This window comes from Ceratotherium simum, chromosome 4, assembly GCF_057802395.1.
Source record: "Ceratotherium simum simum isolate JZ-2026a chromosome 4, ASM5780239v1, whole genome shotgun sequence".
In the NCBI taxonomy this organism is placed as follows: domain Eukaryota; kingdom Metazoa; phylum Chordata; class Mammalia; order Perissodactyla; family Rhinocerotidae; genus Ceratotherium; species Ceratotherium simum.
The window spans coordinates 93,304,107-93,324,268 of record NC_141903.1 but is presented as its reverse complement, the minus strand read 5'-3'; the positions used below and the strand labels follow the sequence as shown (position 1 = coordinate 93,324,268).

Sequence of the window (20,162 nt, the reverse complement as noted above, 5' to 3'; positions counted from 1 at the left end):
ATGGAACTGAGGTAGTGACGAGGCGAGAATGGCGCGGGCAAGCACGTGAGGCAGTGTGCATGACGAGGAAGTGGGGAGGCCAGGAGACAGAGGCCGACAGACAAGAGGAGGTGCAGGGAGGAGGACAGTACGACCTCCGAGAAACACAACACAGCCTTGGGTCCTGACTGGCCAGGTCCAGTCCTTGCGACCTGCAGCTTCCGTGAGGCTTGGTTCCCTAACCTTGTCCTCACCAAAGCGTTATACAATCAGTTGCATCTTCACAATGCTACCCCTTCACCCAGGTAAGTCTGAGGAGTTTTCTCTCTACATCTTTAGAAAGACTCCACCTCACCACATATATTCCAAAGAAAAATATTCAGACAGTCAAAGTTAAAAAGCAATTATCATTTATTTTTAAAAGCATTAATATAAAGCTTAACATACTAAGAAAGTTACAGTATACAAATGTGCTCAGTCGTGATTTTGACAGCTTCATTTTTCTGCACCATATGGGACTTTGAGTTTCCTTTAATCACTCACATTTACGTTGTTCAGTTATTCAAACTGATCACTCCCTTGAAACACCTGGCACAAGGGACATGCAACAAGGGGGAAATGCAGACGATTGTGCCACCTAACCAAGCGTTCATGAAGAAAATGATGAAACCTTTGTTCACACCAACCAGGGCACATCAAAATACCATTCTCCTTGGGAGAGAGGTGCACCTGAATTTGAAAGAAAAAAGAATAGATACAATTATGAAATTTAAAAACCTATTTTCCTATAAAATCTTAAAGAAAGAAGAGAGAGAATGGAAGCAATACACTTATCATGGTAAATAAAACCAGAATAAAAATATGCTAAATAAAGACAATGTAATACTAATTTCAATCTTTATGGGATACTTAAATAATTAGACAAACTGTGAAATTCATTTAGAAGAGTAAATGAGCAAGAATATTTAAAGAAAATTTTTAGATAGCACTGGTATTTGATCTGTCCTAACAGAATTTAAAATTAATTACAAAAGAATGATCAAAATCATGTGTTAAAAAAAGAACAGTTATTAGAACAATACAAACAACATTCTCCAACTATAATATAATAAAATTAGAAATTAAACCTAACTACCTAGAAATTAAAAGTTATTAAACATTTCTAGAGTTGAAAACAAAATTCAAAATTTTGGAGTATCTAGAAAACGATAAGAATTCTACATAATAGAATCTACAGAATACAACTACAGCACTGTTCAGAGGAAAATTTATGGTCCTAAAACATCCATTTTAATAAATAGGTAAAGAATTAAAAAAAAAAAAACATAAGGAAAGCAGAAACAGGATATTAACCCCTGTATAACATTTGAGTCCACTGGACCCAATTTTAGGTTTTCTTTGAGTTTCAATTTGGCCAAGATTTATTAAAATTATAAATGCATGCCCTCTTCAATCCAGCAGTTCTGATTCTAGAATCTAATTCTAGATTAGAATTCTAGATTCTATTTAGACAATCCTAAAGATGTATTCATACATCTACAAAAGAATTATGTAAAAGGGTACTGACTGTAGTAGTACACAGCAAACAACTGGAAACAACCTAAACTTCCATCCATAAGAACTCAAATTTAAGTATGGTACATATCTACATATAAAAATATCCTGCAACTGTTTAAAACAAGATAGTTTTATATACTGATATGGAATGTTCTCCAGAAATACGGAGCGGGGCCGGCCCAGTGGCTTAGCGGTTAAGTGCTCGCGCTCCGCTACTGGGGGCCCGGGTTCGGAACCCAGGCAACCACCGACGCACCGCTTCTCTGGCCATGCTGAGGCCGCGTCCCACATACAGCAACTAGAAGGATGTGCAACTATGACATATAACTATCTACTGGGGCTTTGGGGAAAAAAAAGGAGGAGGATTGACAATAGACGTTAGCTCAAAGCCGGTCTTCCTCAGCAAAAAGAGGATTAGCATGGATGTTAGCTCAGGGCTGATCTCCCTCAAAAAAAAAAAAAAGAAATACTTAGGAAAAAGCACTTACCTATTAAAGAACACTGCACGAATTACCTACAAAAATGAAGATTAAAAAAGTTTAAAGGAGTAATGATGATAGACACATCTCGCCAGATTTATTTTAATTACACATTATTTATTTTTTATTATCAATAAATGTACACAGCACAAAAATAGAAAAAACACAGAAGGGGTATAGTGTGAAGTCTCCACTCCATGCCTGCCCTTCAGTCCCTCTTGAGAGGTAACCCAAGGATCACCCTGAGATGATGATAATGCACACACACACACGGATGTAAATATACATTTACACTAATGGCAGGGAGCATAATACACTCAGTTCTGCATCTTACTTTTTTCACTTAAATATATCTTCCTATCAGATTGCTAAACATAACAAGCAACAATGTAGTTTTTAAAAAAACAAAAAAGAATTAAAAGAATAAACTGAATAATGTTCAAAAATAGATTCAAACTATTTGAGAACTTTTATTTTACAAATAAGAATAACAGTGGATAAAGAAATAACTTTTAAATAGACTATACCAAGTAGAAACTCTAACAATTAAGTAAGCATGAAGAATGAGGGCATTATTAACTAGTTTATTCTTTTGGGGAAGCAATGTGACAACATACAATGACCCACAGAACTATTTAGAATCTGAGGCCCAATATATGAAGTTAATCATCAACACACCAAAATAATTCTATGGAACTATGTTAAACAGAAAAGCCCAAAATAGATTTGTTATTGCCACGTAGAAATCTATATCAATAATTCCAAATTTGACATATTAATCTTATGTACTTGAGAGGTATGGAGTGTAACACCATTGGTTAGTACATTTTGTTTTAACCACCACAATAGATTAATCTTTCAGGAAATATGCAACAACCGAAAATTAATTGTTCCAAAACGGGAAAGGTGATGCAATGAATTGTGTCATCAAACCAAGTATTCAAGAAGAAAATGATGAAACGTTTAAAAACAGGAGGAACAGCTACTAGTGTACTTGTTTTCCTGCCACAGATGATGCAATCTGACACAGTGCCCAACGTTAACGGTTTTCAGGCACTGGCCACAGACAGCGCAGGGCTGAGATCCCTGAGAAAGGGAAACAGGCGAGGCGAGCTTCCATCCACCCCTTCCTGGCTGGCCACAGTGCCCACACTGCAGAATGGAAGGCGGAGCCTGAGCAGAAAGTACTGCTCTTGCTGAGTGGAAGAACCGAGGTCAGAGTTTGCGCCCTAGAATAAGGCAGCTGGAATTTGAAGATGTAGGGCCTAGAGAGGAGGGACATGAAGAGAAGGAGCTCCAGAAACGTGTGTAGAATTTCCACTGGGTCCTTGCCCACATCCTCAAGTATGCACATGGAGGACAGGACTCCCTGGAGCCTGAGAGCCGGAGAGAGGGTTCTGAGGTCACACAGAGTGCACCATCTACTATGTGGTCCAAGGCAGTCCTTTCACCTATGAGTCTGCTTTTGCGTCTGCAAGATGGGAATAATAATAGTATCTAACTCGATGGTGCTATAAAGATTAAATGAAGTAACTATGCCTAGCACACACGGTAATCACTTGAAAAATACAGCTATTATTATTACTTAGAAAGGAAAGATAAATTTCATGTGACAGTTTCTAGTTTCTTTTAAAATAGAAACCTGAGGCCTGCCCCATGGCCTAGTGGTTAAGTTTGGTGCACTCTGCTTCGGCAGCCCAGGTTCACAGGTTCGGATCCCAGGCTCGGACCTACACCACTCGTCAGACAAGCTGTGGTGGCGTCCCACAAACAAAATAGAGAAAGACTGGCACAGATGTTAGCTCAGGGCTAATCCTCCTCAAGCGAAAACATAAAAAATAAAAACCCAAACTAACACATACCTAAGGGTCTACTGAAACCAAGTTCTATAAAATAAGATTTTATTTACTTTTAAGTAGAAGTCTTTACCTATACACAAAGACTCTTTAATGCTCAAGTACACTGCTTCACATCTGTCTTCTTCTGCCTGGAAACCAAGAACTGAATTTTATTTTTAATATTTTTATTTTAATATTTCAGTAATTTAATATTTTTTAAATATTTTAATATTTTTAATATTATTTTATTACAAAAATTTTATTTAAAGTAGAATATAGCTCAACTCTAAATTATATGGATTTTAAAATGTAAAAGGTCAATTTATATGTCACAATAACTAGTAACAAAAGGATCAGAACTTCAAAGCTCTGAAATTAGTTTCTCCAAAAGCTTCTCCAACTATATTACTTGATATCTTCAAAATATATTATATATATTATCTCAGAGCTGAACTCACAAGTAATTCTAAGTTAAAAACAATCCTGTGCAAAAGAGTACATGCTGTATGATTCCATTATGCGAAGTTCTAAAATAGGTAAAACTGATCTGTGCTCACAGAGGTCAGGGATGGTAAGCGTGCGAACAACGGCACACCTTGTCAAAACTGATCAAACTCTTCACTTCAAATCTCTACATTTTACTGCACATAAATTATACCTCACAAAAAGCACTGGGGAAAAAAATGGAAGCTGTGTACAAATGTTCTTGAATCCTCTGCAAAGGCCACAATTCATATATAATGATGACCATGTGCCAAGTGCTTAGTGAGATAACTGAACACTGAGTGTCTTCTATGGACTGCAACTGTATATGAAACACGAACTTCCCCAGAAGCAGGGGCTGCTCTTGTTCAACTTTCAGAATTTATTTCTGAATTAAAGTCATTCATTGTTTTCCCATTCACCCAGACAGAGCTTCAAACAATACATGACTTAAGTTCATCACTATTAAAAACCACCGACCCTGTAGTTTATTTCTGTTAATGGCAACCACACAGAAAAGCTAAACTTACAAGAGGACTGAGACCAAGGAATCTCTGGCTGATCCCTTAGTGAAGCCACTCTTCGAATACGGCCTCTCACTTTCTGTTTGTCTCTCTTCTGAGCGTACATTCTGCCGTGGCTGAGGAACAGACCACGGAATTTCCCATCTAGGATTCCTCACAACCACGAGGACAATCACTCCTGTGAAGGCCGGAAAACCAGCCCCGTTGTAACTTTATTACTAGGGTTAGTCTAGACACACAGCGTGGTGGCTGTGCTGTGTTCTGTCTGTACTCAAGGGGCAGGCTGCTTCACTGTTCAGCATTTAAGGCAAGGTAAATAGTGCCTAAAAATAACCCTAGGTCAAACACCATTACAGTTAACTTTCAAAACCAGTCACGTAACGCAGGATTTGTTATAAGAAAAGTCTTCCTTAAAACTGCAAGAAATAGAACTGATGCCTAACCTTTCATCATGGGTGAAAGAAGTGATCTGAAAACAACTCTGAAATCTCTCTCCCATTCACCATTTCTCTCCTTTGACACTCCCTCCAGTCTATGCTCTAAGCCCATTCCAGACTTCAAAAAACTGCAGATCCTGCAGACCTGATGAAGAACAAGACAGAGTGCCTTGTCTCTCACGACAGAGGAAAGACACACAGTAAACAACAAAGATACTATCATGTGAAAAGCTATGGAATAGAAATAAGTCGAGAGCAGATTCAAAGAGGGGAAATTATAGGGACGGGGCGGGGGTTGAGAGGGCTGGCATGGGAACAGTGACGTGACATATTGAGAGCTACCTTAGGTCTCCAAACACTGCCCCGGTGCTTCCGGCTTTGTGCCCTCTCCGCCTGGAACACTAACCCATTTCATCCCCTGCCTCATTTTTCTATTCCCCTTTTTAGACTTGGCTGAATAACTAGCTGAAGAACTTCAAGTAAACAAAAATGACTTTAATCAAAGAATGAAATATGAATCATTACATTTTTAAATGTGATGATTTATATAATTTTAAAAATACCCCTCCCAGGAATGAATCTCCCCTTTTGAAAATCAAAAAGAAAATGTTTTTCAAAATTTGCTTTTCAAGGCAACATGGAAACATCTACCAAGAATCATAACGTCCACACTCTTTTACCAAATAGTCACAACACAGAAACTTATCCTAAGGCTATGACAGAAATGACAGAATAGAATCAAATTACTATATATAAGAAGGTTATTTACTATAGCATTATCCAGAATGCCAAAACCTACTGAACTAAAGTAATAGTGGCATAACACGCAGGCAAACAGTCTGACAGAAAGAATATGTGAAAACATTAAAAATATGATGTTAAGTGGGGATACACACACACACACACACACACACACACACACACACACTCCATATCAAAATATAGATGAATATGGACCAAAAGTGTAAAATAATATGTGAAAAAGGAAAACAATGATAGACACACAGCTTTTACTAATTCAGTTTTAAAATACTGAACATTTTTCTTATGTACTTTTCAAACACACAGAAAATAGAATAGTTCAATGACTATCCATGCGCATATCGCTTAGATTCAATAATAACCATATATGCTTCATGCACACACACATATACATTCTGCTAAATCATTTAAAAATATATTAAGAGACATAACACTTCACCTCTAAATACTTCAGTATGCAAATTTAAAAAGACATTCTTCTATAAACTACAACACCCTTATCACAGCTCATAAAATGAGCAATAATTATCTAATATCACTTGAAATCCATTCCATATTCAACTTTCCTCAACCCTCAAGTCTTTTACAGATGGCTTTCAAAACAGGGTCCAGTCAAGGATGCCACATGGCATTCGTCTGTTATGTCTCTTAAGTCACTTTTAATCTAGAATAGTTACCCATTCCACGCCATTTTTTTCTTTCATGACACTGACTTTTTGAAGAAAGAGGGCCAGTTATCTTCTATGACATTCCACATTCTGGAACTGTCTGATCATTTCTTTTCTGTCGTCATTTAACTTGTTGCTCTATCTCCAGGATTTCCAGTAAATGGGAAAGCAGATCTTAAAGGTCTGATAAATTCCAGTTGAACTGTTTTGACCAGAACCTTTCACAGGTAACACAGTGTGTTTCATAAGGCATCACACATTCAAAGGCAGTCTGGCTGCCTGACTACGGATGCAGCTTCTTCACTGAGTCTAGGGACCTCTCTATTGTGAAGAAATGTTTCTCTTTCCACACCACCAACAAACCAGTGTTTGCTGAGACAGCACTTTGACATCATGAGGATTCTAGAGAGGATGTAGATCAAGCTATTATCAAATAGTTTGGGCATCAAAATGTCTTTAATATTGTTTTACGTTAACTTTTCAACACTTTAATTTTTAAACATGTTTTCCACAAACTATACAATTTATACACAAGTAAGATTCACTTTTATAATGATGGCAGACTTACTCCTTAATTGAAGTGTGAGCACCTTCCTTCTTTTTGATTTTGTTTGAAACCCTGTAAAGAAAATAGATGAATTTAAACGAATAGCATACACATCTTACATAGGTGTGAATAAACATTTTGTTTCACATAAGACATTTTACTAATTCTATTTAACAAAACATCATCAGAAAATAAGTTTACAGCTTTCCAATGTACTTTAAAAGTGATCTCAAAGTAAACAATTATTAGGCTGCAATTAAGAAATTTTCTTCTGGGCCAACCCTGATGGCCTAGTGGTTAAGTTCAGTGAGCTCCACTTTGGCGGCCTGGGTTCGGTTCCTGGGCGTGGACCTACAGCACTCATCTGTCAGTGGCCATGCTGTGGCAGTGGCTCACATACAAAAACAGGAAGATTGGCAACAGATGTCAGCTCAGGGCGAATCTTCCTTAGGAAAAAAAAAAAAATTTCTTCTTTCACTAAGTCCAATGATGTTCCTGAGCCGACTTATACCTTATTTCCATCAAATAAAATATACGATGTGTCATGCTCATTTATTAAAATAAAACCACTAAAGACCAGTACTCACTAAACAAAAACATTTTTTTTTTTTTTTTTTTTTTGGTGAGGAAGACCAGCCCTGAGCTAACATCCGATGCCAATCCTCCTCTTTTTTGCTGAGGAAGACTGGCCCTGGGCTAACATCCATGCCCATCCTCCTCTACTTTTATATGGGATGCCACCACAGCATGGCTTAACAAGCGGTGCATCGGTGCACACCCGGGATCCGAACCAGCGAACCCCCGGCCACCGCAGCAGAGCACGTGCACTTAACCACTTGTGCCATCGGGTCGGCCCAAACAAAAACATTTTTTTTTAAATTTTTAATTTTTTCTGAGGAAGATCGGCCCTGACCTAACATCTGTTACTAATCTTCTGCCTTTTTTTGCTGAGGAAGATTAGCCCTGAGCTAAGATCTGTGCCCATCTTCCTCTATTTTCTATATGGGATGCCACCACAGCATGGCTTGATGAGTGGTGCGTAGGTTCCTGCCCGGAATCCGAACCTGCGAACCCCAGGCCACTGAAGCGCAGTGCTCGAACTTAACCACTGCGCCACCAGGCCAGCCCTTAAACAAAAACATTTTAGACTTTTTTTTTTCTTAAAGATCAATACTCAAATATTTGTTTTTCCTAGTCAGACCTAGCCCAAATGTCCTATTCCTCTCTTCTGGCCTCAATGCCTCTATCTTCCCTACACATATACTAGCTTTCCACTTCACTACTAATCTATACCTTAGGGGTCATAAGATGTACTAAAAGTTATTTGTTACTAATAAATACCAAAGTTATGGCCTATTTTACGTGATTTCAATCACATTACTCTTAGTTGTTCACATTCTGCCTGGATCTCTAGAAGGAGAAAGAGGCAGAGGTTAGAGCTGTATCCAAATCCCGTCTGGCTGCTCGTATGGGAACAGGCTGGTAATGGAAAAGTGGTCAATCACACGTGCTTCGTGGAGCAATGGTGTCTAAAACATACTGAAGCTGCTGGGAAACTTGATAAGGAGTAGTGGCTTTTTTTTTTTTTTTGGTGAGGAAGATCAGCCCTGAGCTAACATCTGTGCCCATCTTCCTCTATTTTGTATAAGGAATGCTGCCACAGAATGGCTTGATGAGCAGGGGTGGTAGGTCTGTGCCTGGGATCTGAACCTGCAAACCCCAGGCTGCTGAAGTGGAGCGTGCGAACTTAACCACTACGCCACTGGGCTGGCCCCACTGGCTTCTTCTTTTTAATGGTAAAAATTTCAGAGAGACAAAAATGCAAGATCTAGGAATTTACACTTCTGAATAAAACATATGTTTATATTTTAATTTATGCGGATATACAAATAATATCCCTAAAACTAAAGATCATTTTTCTGGAACAAATTAGTCATAGGTTTGCCCTGAGTTTGTGGCAAATATTCTGGACAAGGCTGCTTTCCCAAGAATTGCTGCTTGCACTCAGAAACAGAAACATCTGCACTTTGTTGGTCAGGACCAGAGGTGAAAGTCCACCGAAAACCTGTGAAGTTTTAATAACACAGTACAATAGAGTACATGAAACAGGAATGCTTATAAGTACAATTTGACTAACTAATTTTCATCAATGTCACCCTTCAAATCAAAAGGATTCTAACACATCAGTCATTCATATTTTTTAACTGTTGCTAGAGCTATCAAAGTAGAAAGCAATAAGATCCATAACTATTTCAGGCTATGGTAAAACAGACATTTTCAAGCTGCACTGGTGGCAATACACATGGAAATAAGAATTGTGGAAAGCCAGTCAAGCAGCACCAACAGCTGTTGAAATGTTTCTACTTTTTGACTCGATAATGGTACATCCAGATATCATAAGAAAATAATCTACAAGAAGCTATATATAAAAATGGTTATCTAATTATCAGAGGAAAAACTTGCTAGTGTTCAACATTCAGCAAACTACGAACATATTCTGAATTAGATTTATCATGACCAGGCACTATTCCAGATGCTAGAGATCCAAGAGTTACAACACAGACAAGGTCTATTCTAACATTGATTGTAATGATGGCTACATAACTGTGAATATACTAAAAACCAAACCCATTGACTTGTATACTTTAAAAGGGTCAATTTTATACCATGTAAATTATATCTCAATAAATTAATAAATTAATAAATATATTAAAAAATATATTCATAGCAACACTAGTTTTAATAGCTCAAAATTGGAAACAACCCAAATGTCCACCGATGGTTAAAACAAAGATTACAGTATATTCACACAATGAAGTGCAATACAGGTACAACTACACACAACAATGTAGATTAATCTCACAGAGTGTTGAGCAAAAAACGCCAGTCACAAAGGAGTATATTGTGTGAATCTATTAACAAAAGTTCAAAAAAGGGCAAAACCAATCCATGAGGTTAGAAGTCAGGAAAATGACTACCCTTGGGAAAGGGATTGGTAATGACTGGAAGGAGACATAAGGCGGCTTTGGGATTGTGATAATGTTCTTTTTCTTGATATTGCTGATTACACACATGTGATTGTGAAAATTCATCAAGCCATTCACTTATAGTATGTGCACTTTTCTGCACGCATAGTTCAATAAAAAGTTTACACTAACAACAACCAAACAGAACCATGAACCTATGCATAATATGAACCCAGAAGTAAGTCAAAATACAGTGCATCTGGATAACAGAGCTATGGATGAATCCCCACCCCCTGCATCTTTCCCTGTCTAAAAAATTTTAAAATAAACATAAATCATGTCAATACTCTATATGTACTTTATATACATTATTTTTCAAAATATTTCATAATTTAAAAAAAATGCAGAGAAATCTGAAGTATAGAAGAACGAATCTTAGGAAGTTAGTCCGATGACTGGTCTCAAAACAAATTACAATTGTTAATTTGTTACTTTTCATCATCTTTTTTGGTGATTAAAAGGGGAACTTCACCAAATGGTACAAACATACCACGGTTATACAACAGCTGAAGAGTAGCTTTTAAATAAGAATGTTAATGGGGGCATGTACAGATTGATACATTTAAAAAACTACACCTTCAAGTCAGTTGTTTATTTTCCTCTACATATTAATTAACTGAAAATTCAAGTGCGTACAATACCACGTCATAATCTTAGCACAGCATAAGTTTCCTTTTTTAAAAATCTAAAATTTTCCTGCTAAATTACAATAGAACATGTCTGCAACAGACTGATGTAAAAATGACAAGTTTGAAGCCTCAGTTCCTAAAGTCCAGTTTGGCATTATCACCCTAGACCTTTCTCTATGCACACAAAAAAAACCTAATTTTTTGGTCTTTCTTTTATCTTTTCTCAAAGTATTATCCTTTCTTCTTCCATCTCCTGCAATCCATTTTATTTCAAATCAAAACAAAGATAATGAGATTGAAAAATAATTTAGAAAGAATGTCACTAAATTAGAAAATGTATAATCAAAATAATCTAATAGCAAAGATTTTTAAATGCACTACAATTACACTTAGCGGGGACAATAGAAATTTAAGCCTTAGAAAGTTGTATTTTTTAAACTTTAAGGTAGTTTTCAACTCTTAGGATCCATCTAACATAACAAACTGCTTTTCAGTCACAAACAAAACAAAGTTACATAACCACGAAGTGACTGTCGGGAAAAGAAGCTGAGTGATCACTTACCATATAGTAACCAGTATGATAGCCACTCATGTACCAAGAGATTAGCATACTTCCCAAAGCATCAGCATCATCAAGAGAATCTGGACATATGGGAGGTGGGGGTGGAATTATCTGGAAATGGAGAAAAATATACTTGAAAGTCAGTAAACAAAAATGTGAGGTCTGGAGGTCCATTTTACGTCGAGAATGCTAGATGTTAAGTTATCTTTCCCTACATTCCATGTTATCTCCTATTTAAAATTTTTAAAAACCTGACATCTGGAGAAGACCAACCAATAACAACAACAAAAGACGAACAAAATTAAATTGAACAAGAATCAAAAGACAAGCAGTCACATAAGATGTTTAAACATTTTGCTTTGACTAAAACTGTTGTTCTACTGCATTAAGAAGCTACGAGGAAAAGATGCAGCATAAACACTTCCATGGTTTTCCTCAGGAGACGCCTACACCACACTCCAAGCAACGGTCCTGGGCCACACATCTGCGCTGCTCCCATCCCAACACAGTTTACCAGGAGGTGTCTTTGTAGCTACCTACTGTTGATATTTAAAAGTCTACCACCAGGGCCGGCCCCGTGGCTTAGTGGGTAAGTGCGCGCACTCCACTACTGGCGGCCCAGGTTAGGATCCCGGGCGCGCACCAACGCACCGCTTCTCCGGCCATGCTGAGGCCGTGTCCCACGTACAGCAACTAGAAGGATGTGCAGCTATGACATACAACTATCTACTGGGGCTTTGGGGGAAAAAAGGAGGAGGATTGGCAATAGATGTTAGCTCAGAGCCGGTCTTCCTCAGCAAAAAGAGGAGGATTAGCATGGATGTTAGCTCAGGGCTGATCTTCCTCACACACACACACAAAAAAAGTCTACCATCAGACACCAGGATAGTCTACGTGATCCGCAGGTAACATGCAAGCATATCTGAAAGGGCAAAATATTAATCCTCATGTACAGTGTGATTCAGTCCTTTTAAATAGGAGCTACCTCCCTATTGAATGAAATACAACCTCTGCCAGGAAGGCAGCAGGCAATATAGGGCTCAGAGTTGGGGCCATAAGAGGACTGAGTGTGGGTAGCAGAAGGCACTAAAAACAAAAAACCTCAGGTTTAGTTCAAATGTTTACCCATTACAACCTGGCCCTAGGGATGGTCTAAAATGACCCTTCCTAATTACCTATGGTCTGCTAATCCCAACTGCATATGAAAGCAAAGTTGAATCTGAATTCTTTTGTACTTACTGGTGGTCCAGAAGGAAAGGGAGGCAGCCAGCAGGAGAGGAAGGGTGGTGGTGGTGGTGGCGGTGGTGGGCCATTGAATTTTAGACCTGGCTGTAAAGAATATTTCAAAGAAAGACTAATTTATCAATTTAAATATGAAAGAAGGAAAAAAGATTCAATGCCAAAAAGAATCAAAATAATTGTCCAGAATACTATCTATATTATACATATCAAAAAGATTAAATAGAATTTCATGTACCAAATGCTCAAGTCAAATAGACTCATAAATCTAGATTTTTCTCATTTCCTTTTTATATAAAAACATTCAGGGAGTAAAACCAAAGTAAGAAAGATTTTTAATTACCTAATAAGTCAGAGACAATATGTTTAGCACGATATTTTAATTGTAGAAGACTATATGCCCCACAATTTCGTTAACTAAATCGTATAATCTTTTTTTTTTTTTTTTTTTGGTGAGGAAGATTGGCCCTGAGCTAACATCTGTTGCCAATCTTCCTCTTTTTGCTTGAGGAAGATTGTCCCTGAGCTAACATCTGTGCCCATCTTCCTCTATTTTGTATGTGGGATGCTACCACAGCATGGCTTGATGAGTGGTGTGTAGGTCTGCGCCCAGGATTTGAAGCCGTGAACCCTGGGCCGCCAAAGGGGAGCACTTGAACATAACCACTACGCCACTGGGCCAACCCCTGTACAATCTTTTTATGGACGTCCTTTTAGTTACACATGCTAACTTAGAGCATACTTTGTAAAAATTAGTAAACCTCTCACTTCAGAAAAATCAGCCCCCTGAGACCAAAAAAGCAATTGATATATATAAATTAAGAAGTTTGATCATTCTAGTAACAATAATATAATCTTAAGGAAAAGTTTTGATGAACCTTAATAAGTCATGCTTGATTTTTTTAATTTTTAAAATTATTAGTGCCTGAATACCACAACTTCCAGTGAAGAAATCGTTGCTTTATACAAACAACTGGACAGGGACATACCTACTTGGGTTCCATCACATAACCTAAAATAAAAATCTCTCATATTTAAGTTGATATGTTATTTATAACCAAAAGAACCATAAATGAAAACAAAATTTACATTTTATTCTACAAAACCATCTGGTAGCTCCTTAGGATTTTATCTGTATTAGATGTAAATACTGTGTTCTCTTCCAATTTTTCAGTATCTTACACAAGATATGCGGAACTTACTCCCCATCTTACACACATAGGGAACTAGAGCAGAACACTCAGCTGATGATAAAGCACCGTTACCCCCTTTAACTTGAGATCACTAAATTATTAGTCTAATATGTAATATGACAACGCCATAAAAGTAGTTGGAAAAGTCTTTCATTATAAACTATTCTGCATTACTTTTCCTTTTCAAAGGATTATTTCCCTTTCAAAGAATTCTCAAGTGTGTCTTTGTAACATCTAAAGAAAGCTACACAAGTTTCATGGGAAAAGCTACAATTCACTTAATGGAGGGGTTGAATGTTGCAATATTATTAACTATCTCCTGGGAAACTGTTTCTGGGTAGAAGTTTACCTTTCCTGGTCCCAGTCCTGCTGGCATGGGCGGTGGTGGAGGGAGAAAAGAGTTCCATGGAGCAGCTTTTGATTTGATGTTATTTGGTTTATTTCCAGGAGACCTGGAGTTGTTCTCACTTTCATCTGTTGAAATTTGACTTTCACTTTCATTCTTTAAAAAGAAAAAATATGTGTATTTTTGTAATAAAAGTGTCATTAGGGAAAATTTAATGCCTCAGTGGATCAAACTGACAACTATACTGTTTCATTTCTCATCTAGTCTCTGCTTCCAAGAATTCTATTTTTTTTGTATCCTTACCTCTGGAGCATTCTGTTCTATATTATTAGCTACTTCAGAGGTTGGGGAAAGTAGATCAGACAGATTTTGCTCCTCTCTATTTCCATATCCAGTGTAAACCACAACACAGGTTTCTCTCCTAAAATCAACTGAAGCAATGGTAGCTGGGTAAATGCAGCCGTCTTCTGACCAAATGGCAGAACATTTGTCACCAACTTTCCACTATAAAAGAAACCAAAGATACATGCACACACGTATTTCTTTTAAAGAGGGTAAACTATAATCTTGTTTAGGTGGGGTGAAGTGGGGCGTGGAGGGGATAGTCTCCAGTTAACTGATCTGGAAGGCAGAATGATACAGTGAAAGAGGCTTGGGGCCAAAAACACATAAATCTGAATTCTAATATAAACAGAATTCTGCCATTTACATAATCATGCCATATATTTGCCATATAATATAAATTCTGCCATTTATATAATCATGGACAAGTTTCTTACTCTCTGAGTCTTGTTTTCCTCATTTGTTAAGTGGATTAATACAATCCACTTCACACATCTGTTATAAAGAACAGAAAGGCAGGAAGGCGCGTCGTGTCCAGCACTCTGGCCCAGCACTCGGCCAGTGCTTATCAAACGTTAGCTCTCTTCCTCCTCGGTAACGGAGAAACTAAAGTGACTCATGAGACACCAAAACATTTAGTTTCCAGGTCTACTCTTTTAAATAGCAGAAATGTCTCTACCCAGAATTTATGGTTCCCGGGTATAAATAGTTTTAAGGCTTTTGAGGAAAAAAAGGAAACCAATCTCTCAGTTTAAGAAGTAAAATACTGCCAATTCAGTTTAAGGCCCTGAGGTACTCCTCCCAAATAGCACTGTCTTCTCTCTGCCCGCCCCCCTTACCGCTGCCAACATAAAGCAAACACTGTCCTGAATTTAGTATTTAGCATTCCCACCTAATTCCTTAGCCTTTTATTGACATGCATGTTCCTGAACAATAGAAAGCCGAATAGCTGTTCTAGAAATTTGATGATTACATGTCAATGGAAAACACTGTACAAATCACTGTAAGTTACAGATATTTTACACCATTTAATAAAGACGGTAACAAGAAATCCTTTGAAGTAAAGTCTCATTGTTTTAAAATAACCTGCTTCAGGGGAGTTGTAGGATTCTTTTTTTGGTTTTTATTCTTCTTCGCAGGTTTTCTTTTAGGTGTGCCTTTTTGTTTATTTGAAGCTTCGGAAATGTCACCATTCTTTAGAGCATGCTATGAAAATATGAATAGAAAGGGACATGTTACAGAGCAATACATAAAAAAAGTCACACTATAACTCAGTCACTATAAGCTGGTCTCAAGGGCCCACCACTTCCGATAGACAGCCTCTACTTCCTCTTCTCCCCACCCCACAGGCTACGGAAACTGCTCTCGAAGGCACTGTCTATCTGATTATCAGCTCCTAAGATCCTTCTAAATCAAGTCTCCTCACTCCCAACCTTTCTGTAACATTAGACTCTGCTGACTACCTTTCTTCTTAATATGTACAACATTCTGGACGATAGCAATATAGGGCCCCAATGCTTTCAGTACTTCTCCAACCGAGTCTTAAACTGGGCATTCCCAACAAGAACTGGCCATCCTTCCTTACCTGCTTACGACCATCTACTCCTATTACTTCAATTATCACCTCTAGGTCAATGCACTTCCAACACTATTACCCAGCTCTGACTTTTCTCCTTAGTTCAAGCCAACATTTCCAATGACTAATTTCATATCTTCACATTTACCTCAAACGCAACACAAATAAAAGTAAACTATCTGTTCCCTAAATCAGTTCTTTTCCTCTACTCAGACTATTTCCCCCTGCAGTATCACCTACCCCACCCCACACCAAGCCCCCTTTCAATCTGCATTTTAGAGAACTCTCTTGGTGACCCTGCCTTAGTGCACCTCTAGTCTAAGTGCATACTGGAAAGCATGTTACTGAAAAAATTTAGAATTCAGCTTCAAGGATGACATACAGGTCAATCTTTACCTCATGCTACAGGAGTGACTACAGGAAGAAGGGGACTCTGTGCTTGGTGTTCTGTAAGTGTATGCTCTGTGCCTGGACTACGATGGCCCATATATGGTGCTCAATAATACTAAATACTTCAGACAGTGGGGAAAGCAATGATGTTGGACAACTGTGCAGACGTCTTGTTTGGGCCACAAAAACAGACTATACTCCCTAAAAGAACTGTATACTCTTACCATCAGGAACACTTGAGTTGATACCCAACTCATAGGATTTGGGGAGGATTAAATGAATTTAGCATATATAAAGCACTTAGAACAGTGCCTAGAACACTGTAAACACTCTACAATTATTAATTATTGCACTACTGCTATTTATAATCATCATCATCTCAATAAAAAGCAATAAATATTTCAATATACAAAAATAATTCAGGCTGTCCTTCAAATCTGAGTTAGAGGACTTCTATAGTTTGATACAATGTAAACATATTAAAAGCAATAAATGTTTAAAATTCTCCTTAAATTGCCTCTGCTAAAGGGATGACATTTACACAGACTACCAACTTCTAAAGGAAGATATCATCTTATTTAACTAACCCATGTCATCTTTTAATTTTCAAAATTAGAACTGAATAATACGCACTTTAGCACTTTACTATAAGTATGTTATCAATTACTTTTTTTCCCAAATAAATAACATGAGGAAGTAAGGAAAAGAGTAAACATTTCACACCTTAAATGAAGCCACAGCTTTATCATAAGCTTTTATCAATGCTGTATCATCCCAAATGTCAGAATCATCACTCTGGAAAGGGTAAACAATAAAAACAATTCATGTTTGGATGAGTTTCATCAAAAACATATGCTAGATAGTACCAAGAACCATCTTAAACCAGACATAACAAAATTAAACTAAAAATGGGTATTCTAAATCCTAAATAAAACCACAGGAAGCCTTCCTCCTTAGAGATGATATGACATTACGCCCAAAGCTAGACATATTGTTCTAAGAGGTATGCCATGAAGTCAACACTCCACAATTTAAGTCCTACCCACTGACAAGAAGTGGATCTGTTCAAAACGTAACCCATGTTTCACTCTTTTCTAAGAGCAGAGGAAGGGTTTAGTCTGCAGAGTCGGAAAGCATCTGGCCATCAGCTTGACTTTATCCAGACCGGTAACTCTGTTCTGACCACGGGCTCAGAAAGCATACATCTTCCTCTTGACCTTACAATGTGCCTAGATTATTCAAAGAAAAATTCTCAAAATGCTTAAGGATACAAATTGTTAATAGGGATTAATCAATTAATTTTCATTTCAAATGGGAGTGATATTAAGTAACTGGGAAAAGATGTAAAAATCATTATGTTATTTTTATTTTTACTTACATTTAATTCAATTCAAATAGAAATGTTTTTGAGCACCCACTATCTACTAAGCACTTATCATTGAGACGTATATGAAATCATACCGCCTGCTCTAAAGACAGATGGTCTAATTAGGAATTTAAGACATACTGCCACACAAAACAAAACAAAAAATATAAAAAAACAGGATCAAACATTAAAATGTGAAGTACAAACAATAAATGTTTTAATTACAGTCATGTGTTGCTTAACGAATAGGGATACGTTCTGAGAAATGCGTCATCAGACAACTTCATTGTGCGAACATCATAGAGTATATTTACACAAACCTAGATGATAGAGCCTACTACACACCCAGGCTATATGGTACTAATCTTATGAGACCACCGTTGTATACGCGGTCCATTGTTGCCTGAAATGTCGTTATGCAGTGCACGACTGTAAAAGGAAAGAAATGATTTTCTCTGGTTCAAGATGGTGATGTAGGAAGAGCTGAACTTACCTTCTCCCACCAACACACCAAATCTACAGCTGCATATGGAACAATTTCATCTGAAAACTAGCTGAGGAACCCCTACTCATCCAGCAAACAAGAAAAAAAGAAAACAACATGGAAGTGGGTAGGAGAAACTGAGACATAGTAACCCACAATCAGGAGGAAATTCAAATCCTGGAGCTTCTCCCTGAGGAGTGAAGGGTTTGAATCCCCCACTACGCATCCTAACTTTTAAGACCTGCACCTGAGAGACAAGCCCCCAAAACCTCTAGCTTTGAAAACCAACAGGGCTCGCATCCACGAGACCCACAACGGAATAGTAAGCTGAGAAACGGCTCTTAAAGGGCTCAGGAGCTTGGACTCACCATCCCCAGGGCCCAGTGCAGAAGCTGACTGAGAGGTGTCTAGACTGTGTATGAAAGAGGTGCATTGGCTTATGTTAGGGCATCAGCATGAGAGGCAAACACCTAATACAACACACACCTAGGGGCCTGCTGGGATACTCTCTGGGGACAGAGGCTAGCAGGCACCATCTTCATGCTGTCTGCCTTGCTCTAGACGGCAGGTGCTATCTCTATGCTCCACCTCTGCCACGCTCCAGAGAGCCAGTATCTCCTGGAAGGCAGCTTCTGCACACATCTGATGCCCCAGTATTTGCGGCTGCCACCCAGAGGACACCCTTTGATCACCTTTCTCTGGAGGCCAGGGGGCTTGCATTCCTGGGTCCCATGGGACTATAACAATCAGAGCGACAGTTCTTGGCAGGCTACCACCCCCAGGGCACATGTGCAGACAGCAGACTGAAACACACGCCCAGTCTTTCGGAGAAAGAGGCGTATTGGCTTGTCCTGGAGCTTGGGCCTCAGGAGCAGGATTCAAGTTTGGCACACATCTAGAAGCCTGTAGTGGTGTTCTTGGGGAATGCAGGCTGGTGGATGCCATCTTTACGCTCTCCCTCTGCCTCACGCTAGCTCACTGGTATCTCCCAGAAAGGAGCTTATATACTTGTCTGGAACCGTGATTTTTGCAACTGCTGCCAGGGGACACCCCCAGATTGCCTGGCTCTGGCAGCCAGTGGGGCTTACACTTGGGGTCCCACAGGACTGTATATGTTTGCATACTTTAAAAGCTGTGGCCTGAGGGTCTGGCTTCCAATCAGCCCGAATCTAGGTGCTGACTGAGATCCTCCCCTTTGGGATACTAACAGGTCTTGGAACACCCTCAACAACCGGGAACCACTAAAAATAAAATAGGCTGCTTGGACAATCAGGAGAGTTTGAGACACAACCAAGAGCTGGGCAGGGTTGAACAATCAAGTTCATCTTCTAGACCCCTAACTGCTTTCCTCGCTTCCCCCTGGGCTCCCCCGCTCAGCCCCAGTCGGAGAGAACGAACAGACCAGAGGAGGACTAAGTTGCGGCAGGGCCTCGGCGCAAAGCCCACAGGACGCCGAAGCTGCGCGGGGAAGGAGCCTGCGGCTGAGGCTCCCACATGGGGAAAGCTGGGGAGACCAGCGGACCACGGCCCCGCAGTGACCCAACTGGCCAGGGCCCGCCGCGGCCACGGAAGGAGCGCGAGGGCCTGGGGGGAGGAAGGCAGCGCCGGCCGCGACCTCACCTGGCCCGTGCCGCGCCGGAACAGCACCGAGTCCTCCTGCTCCGGTCCGCCGCCGCCGCCGCCGCCCATCGCCATGGCGAGCCTGCCCCGGGGTGCCGGGCGCGCGGCGTCCCTC

At 39.1% G+C, this 20,162-nt stretch overlaps 1 protein-coding gene across 3 annotated transcripts; it reads right to left on the bottom strand.

The window, feature by feature from the left end:
• Positions 1-372: 372 nt before the first annotated feature.
• Positions 373-20,160, bottom strand: LOC101395985 (survival of motor neuron protein). 3 transcript variants are annotated; one of them, XM_004420470.3, is made up of 10 exons: positions 20,048-20,160; positions 17,301-17,372; positions 15,698-15,817; positions 14,573-14,773; positions 14,273-14,425; positions 12,731-12,820; positions 11,492-11,602; positions 7,296-7,346; positions 2,025-2,050; positions 373-708 (listed from the first exon to the last, which is right to left on the bottom strand). In XM_004420470.3, exons 1-8 carry the CDS (start codon positions 20,120-20,122, stop codon positions 7,299-7,301), a joined length of 870 nt encoding a protein of 289 aa, XP_004420527.1. In that variant the 5' UTR covers positions 20,123-20,160; the 3' UTR covers positions 373-708; positions 2,025-2,050; positions 7,296-7,298. The 3 variants fall into 3 exon arrangements, with proteins under 3 accessions (XP_004420527.1, XP_087286344.1, XP_087286343.1); XM_087430218.1 differs by lacking the exon at positions 12,731-12,820; XM_087430217.1 differs by lacking the exons at positions 373-708; positions 2,025-2,050 and adding an exon at positions 4,111-7,129.
• Positions 20,161-20,162: the final 2 nt, after the last annotated feature.

Excerpts from the sequence above, each read along its gene's own strand:
- LOC101395985 (XM_004420470.3), bottom strand. The coding sequence starts at position 20,122 with ATGGCGATGGGCGGCGGCGGCGGCGGCGGACCGGAGCAGGAGGACTCG. Across the intron at positions 15,818-17,300 it reads AAGCTGTGGCTTCATTTAAG|CATGCTCTAAAGAATGGTGA; the intron begins GTGTGAAATGTT and ends ATATTTTCATAG. Across the intron at positions 14,774-15,697 it reads CTACAACTCCCCTGAAGCAG|TGGAAAGTTGGTGACAAATG; the intron begins GTTATTTTAAAA and ends TTTCTTTTATAG.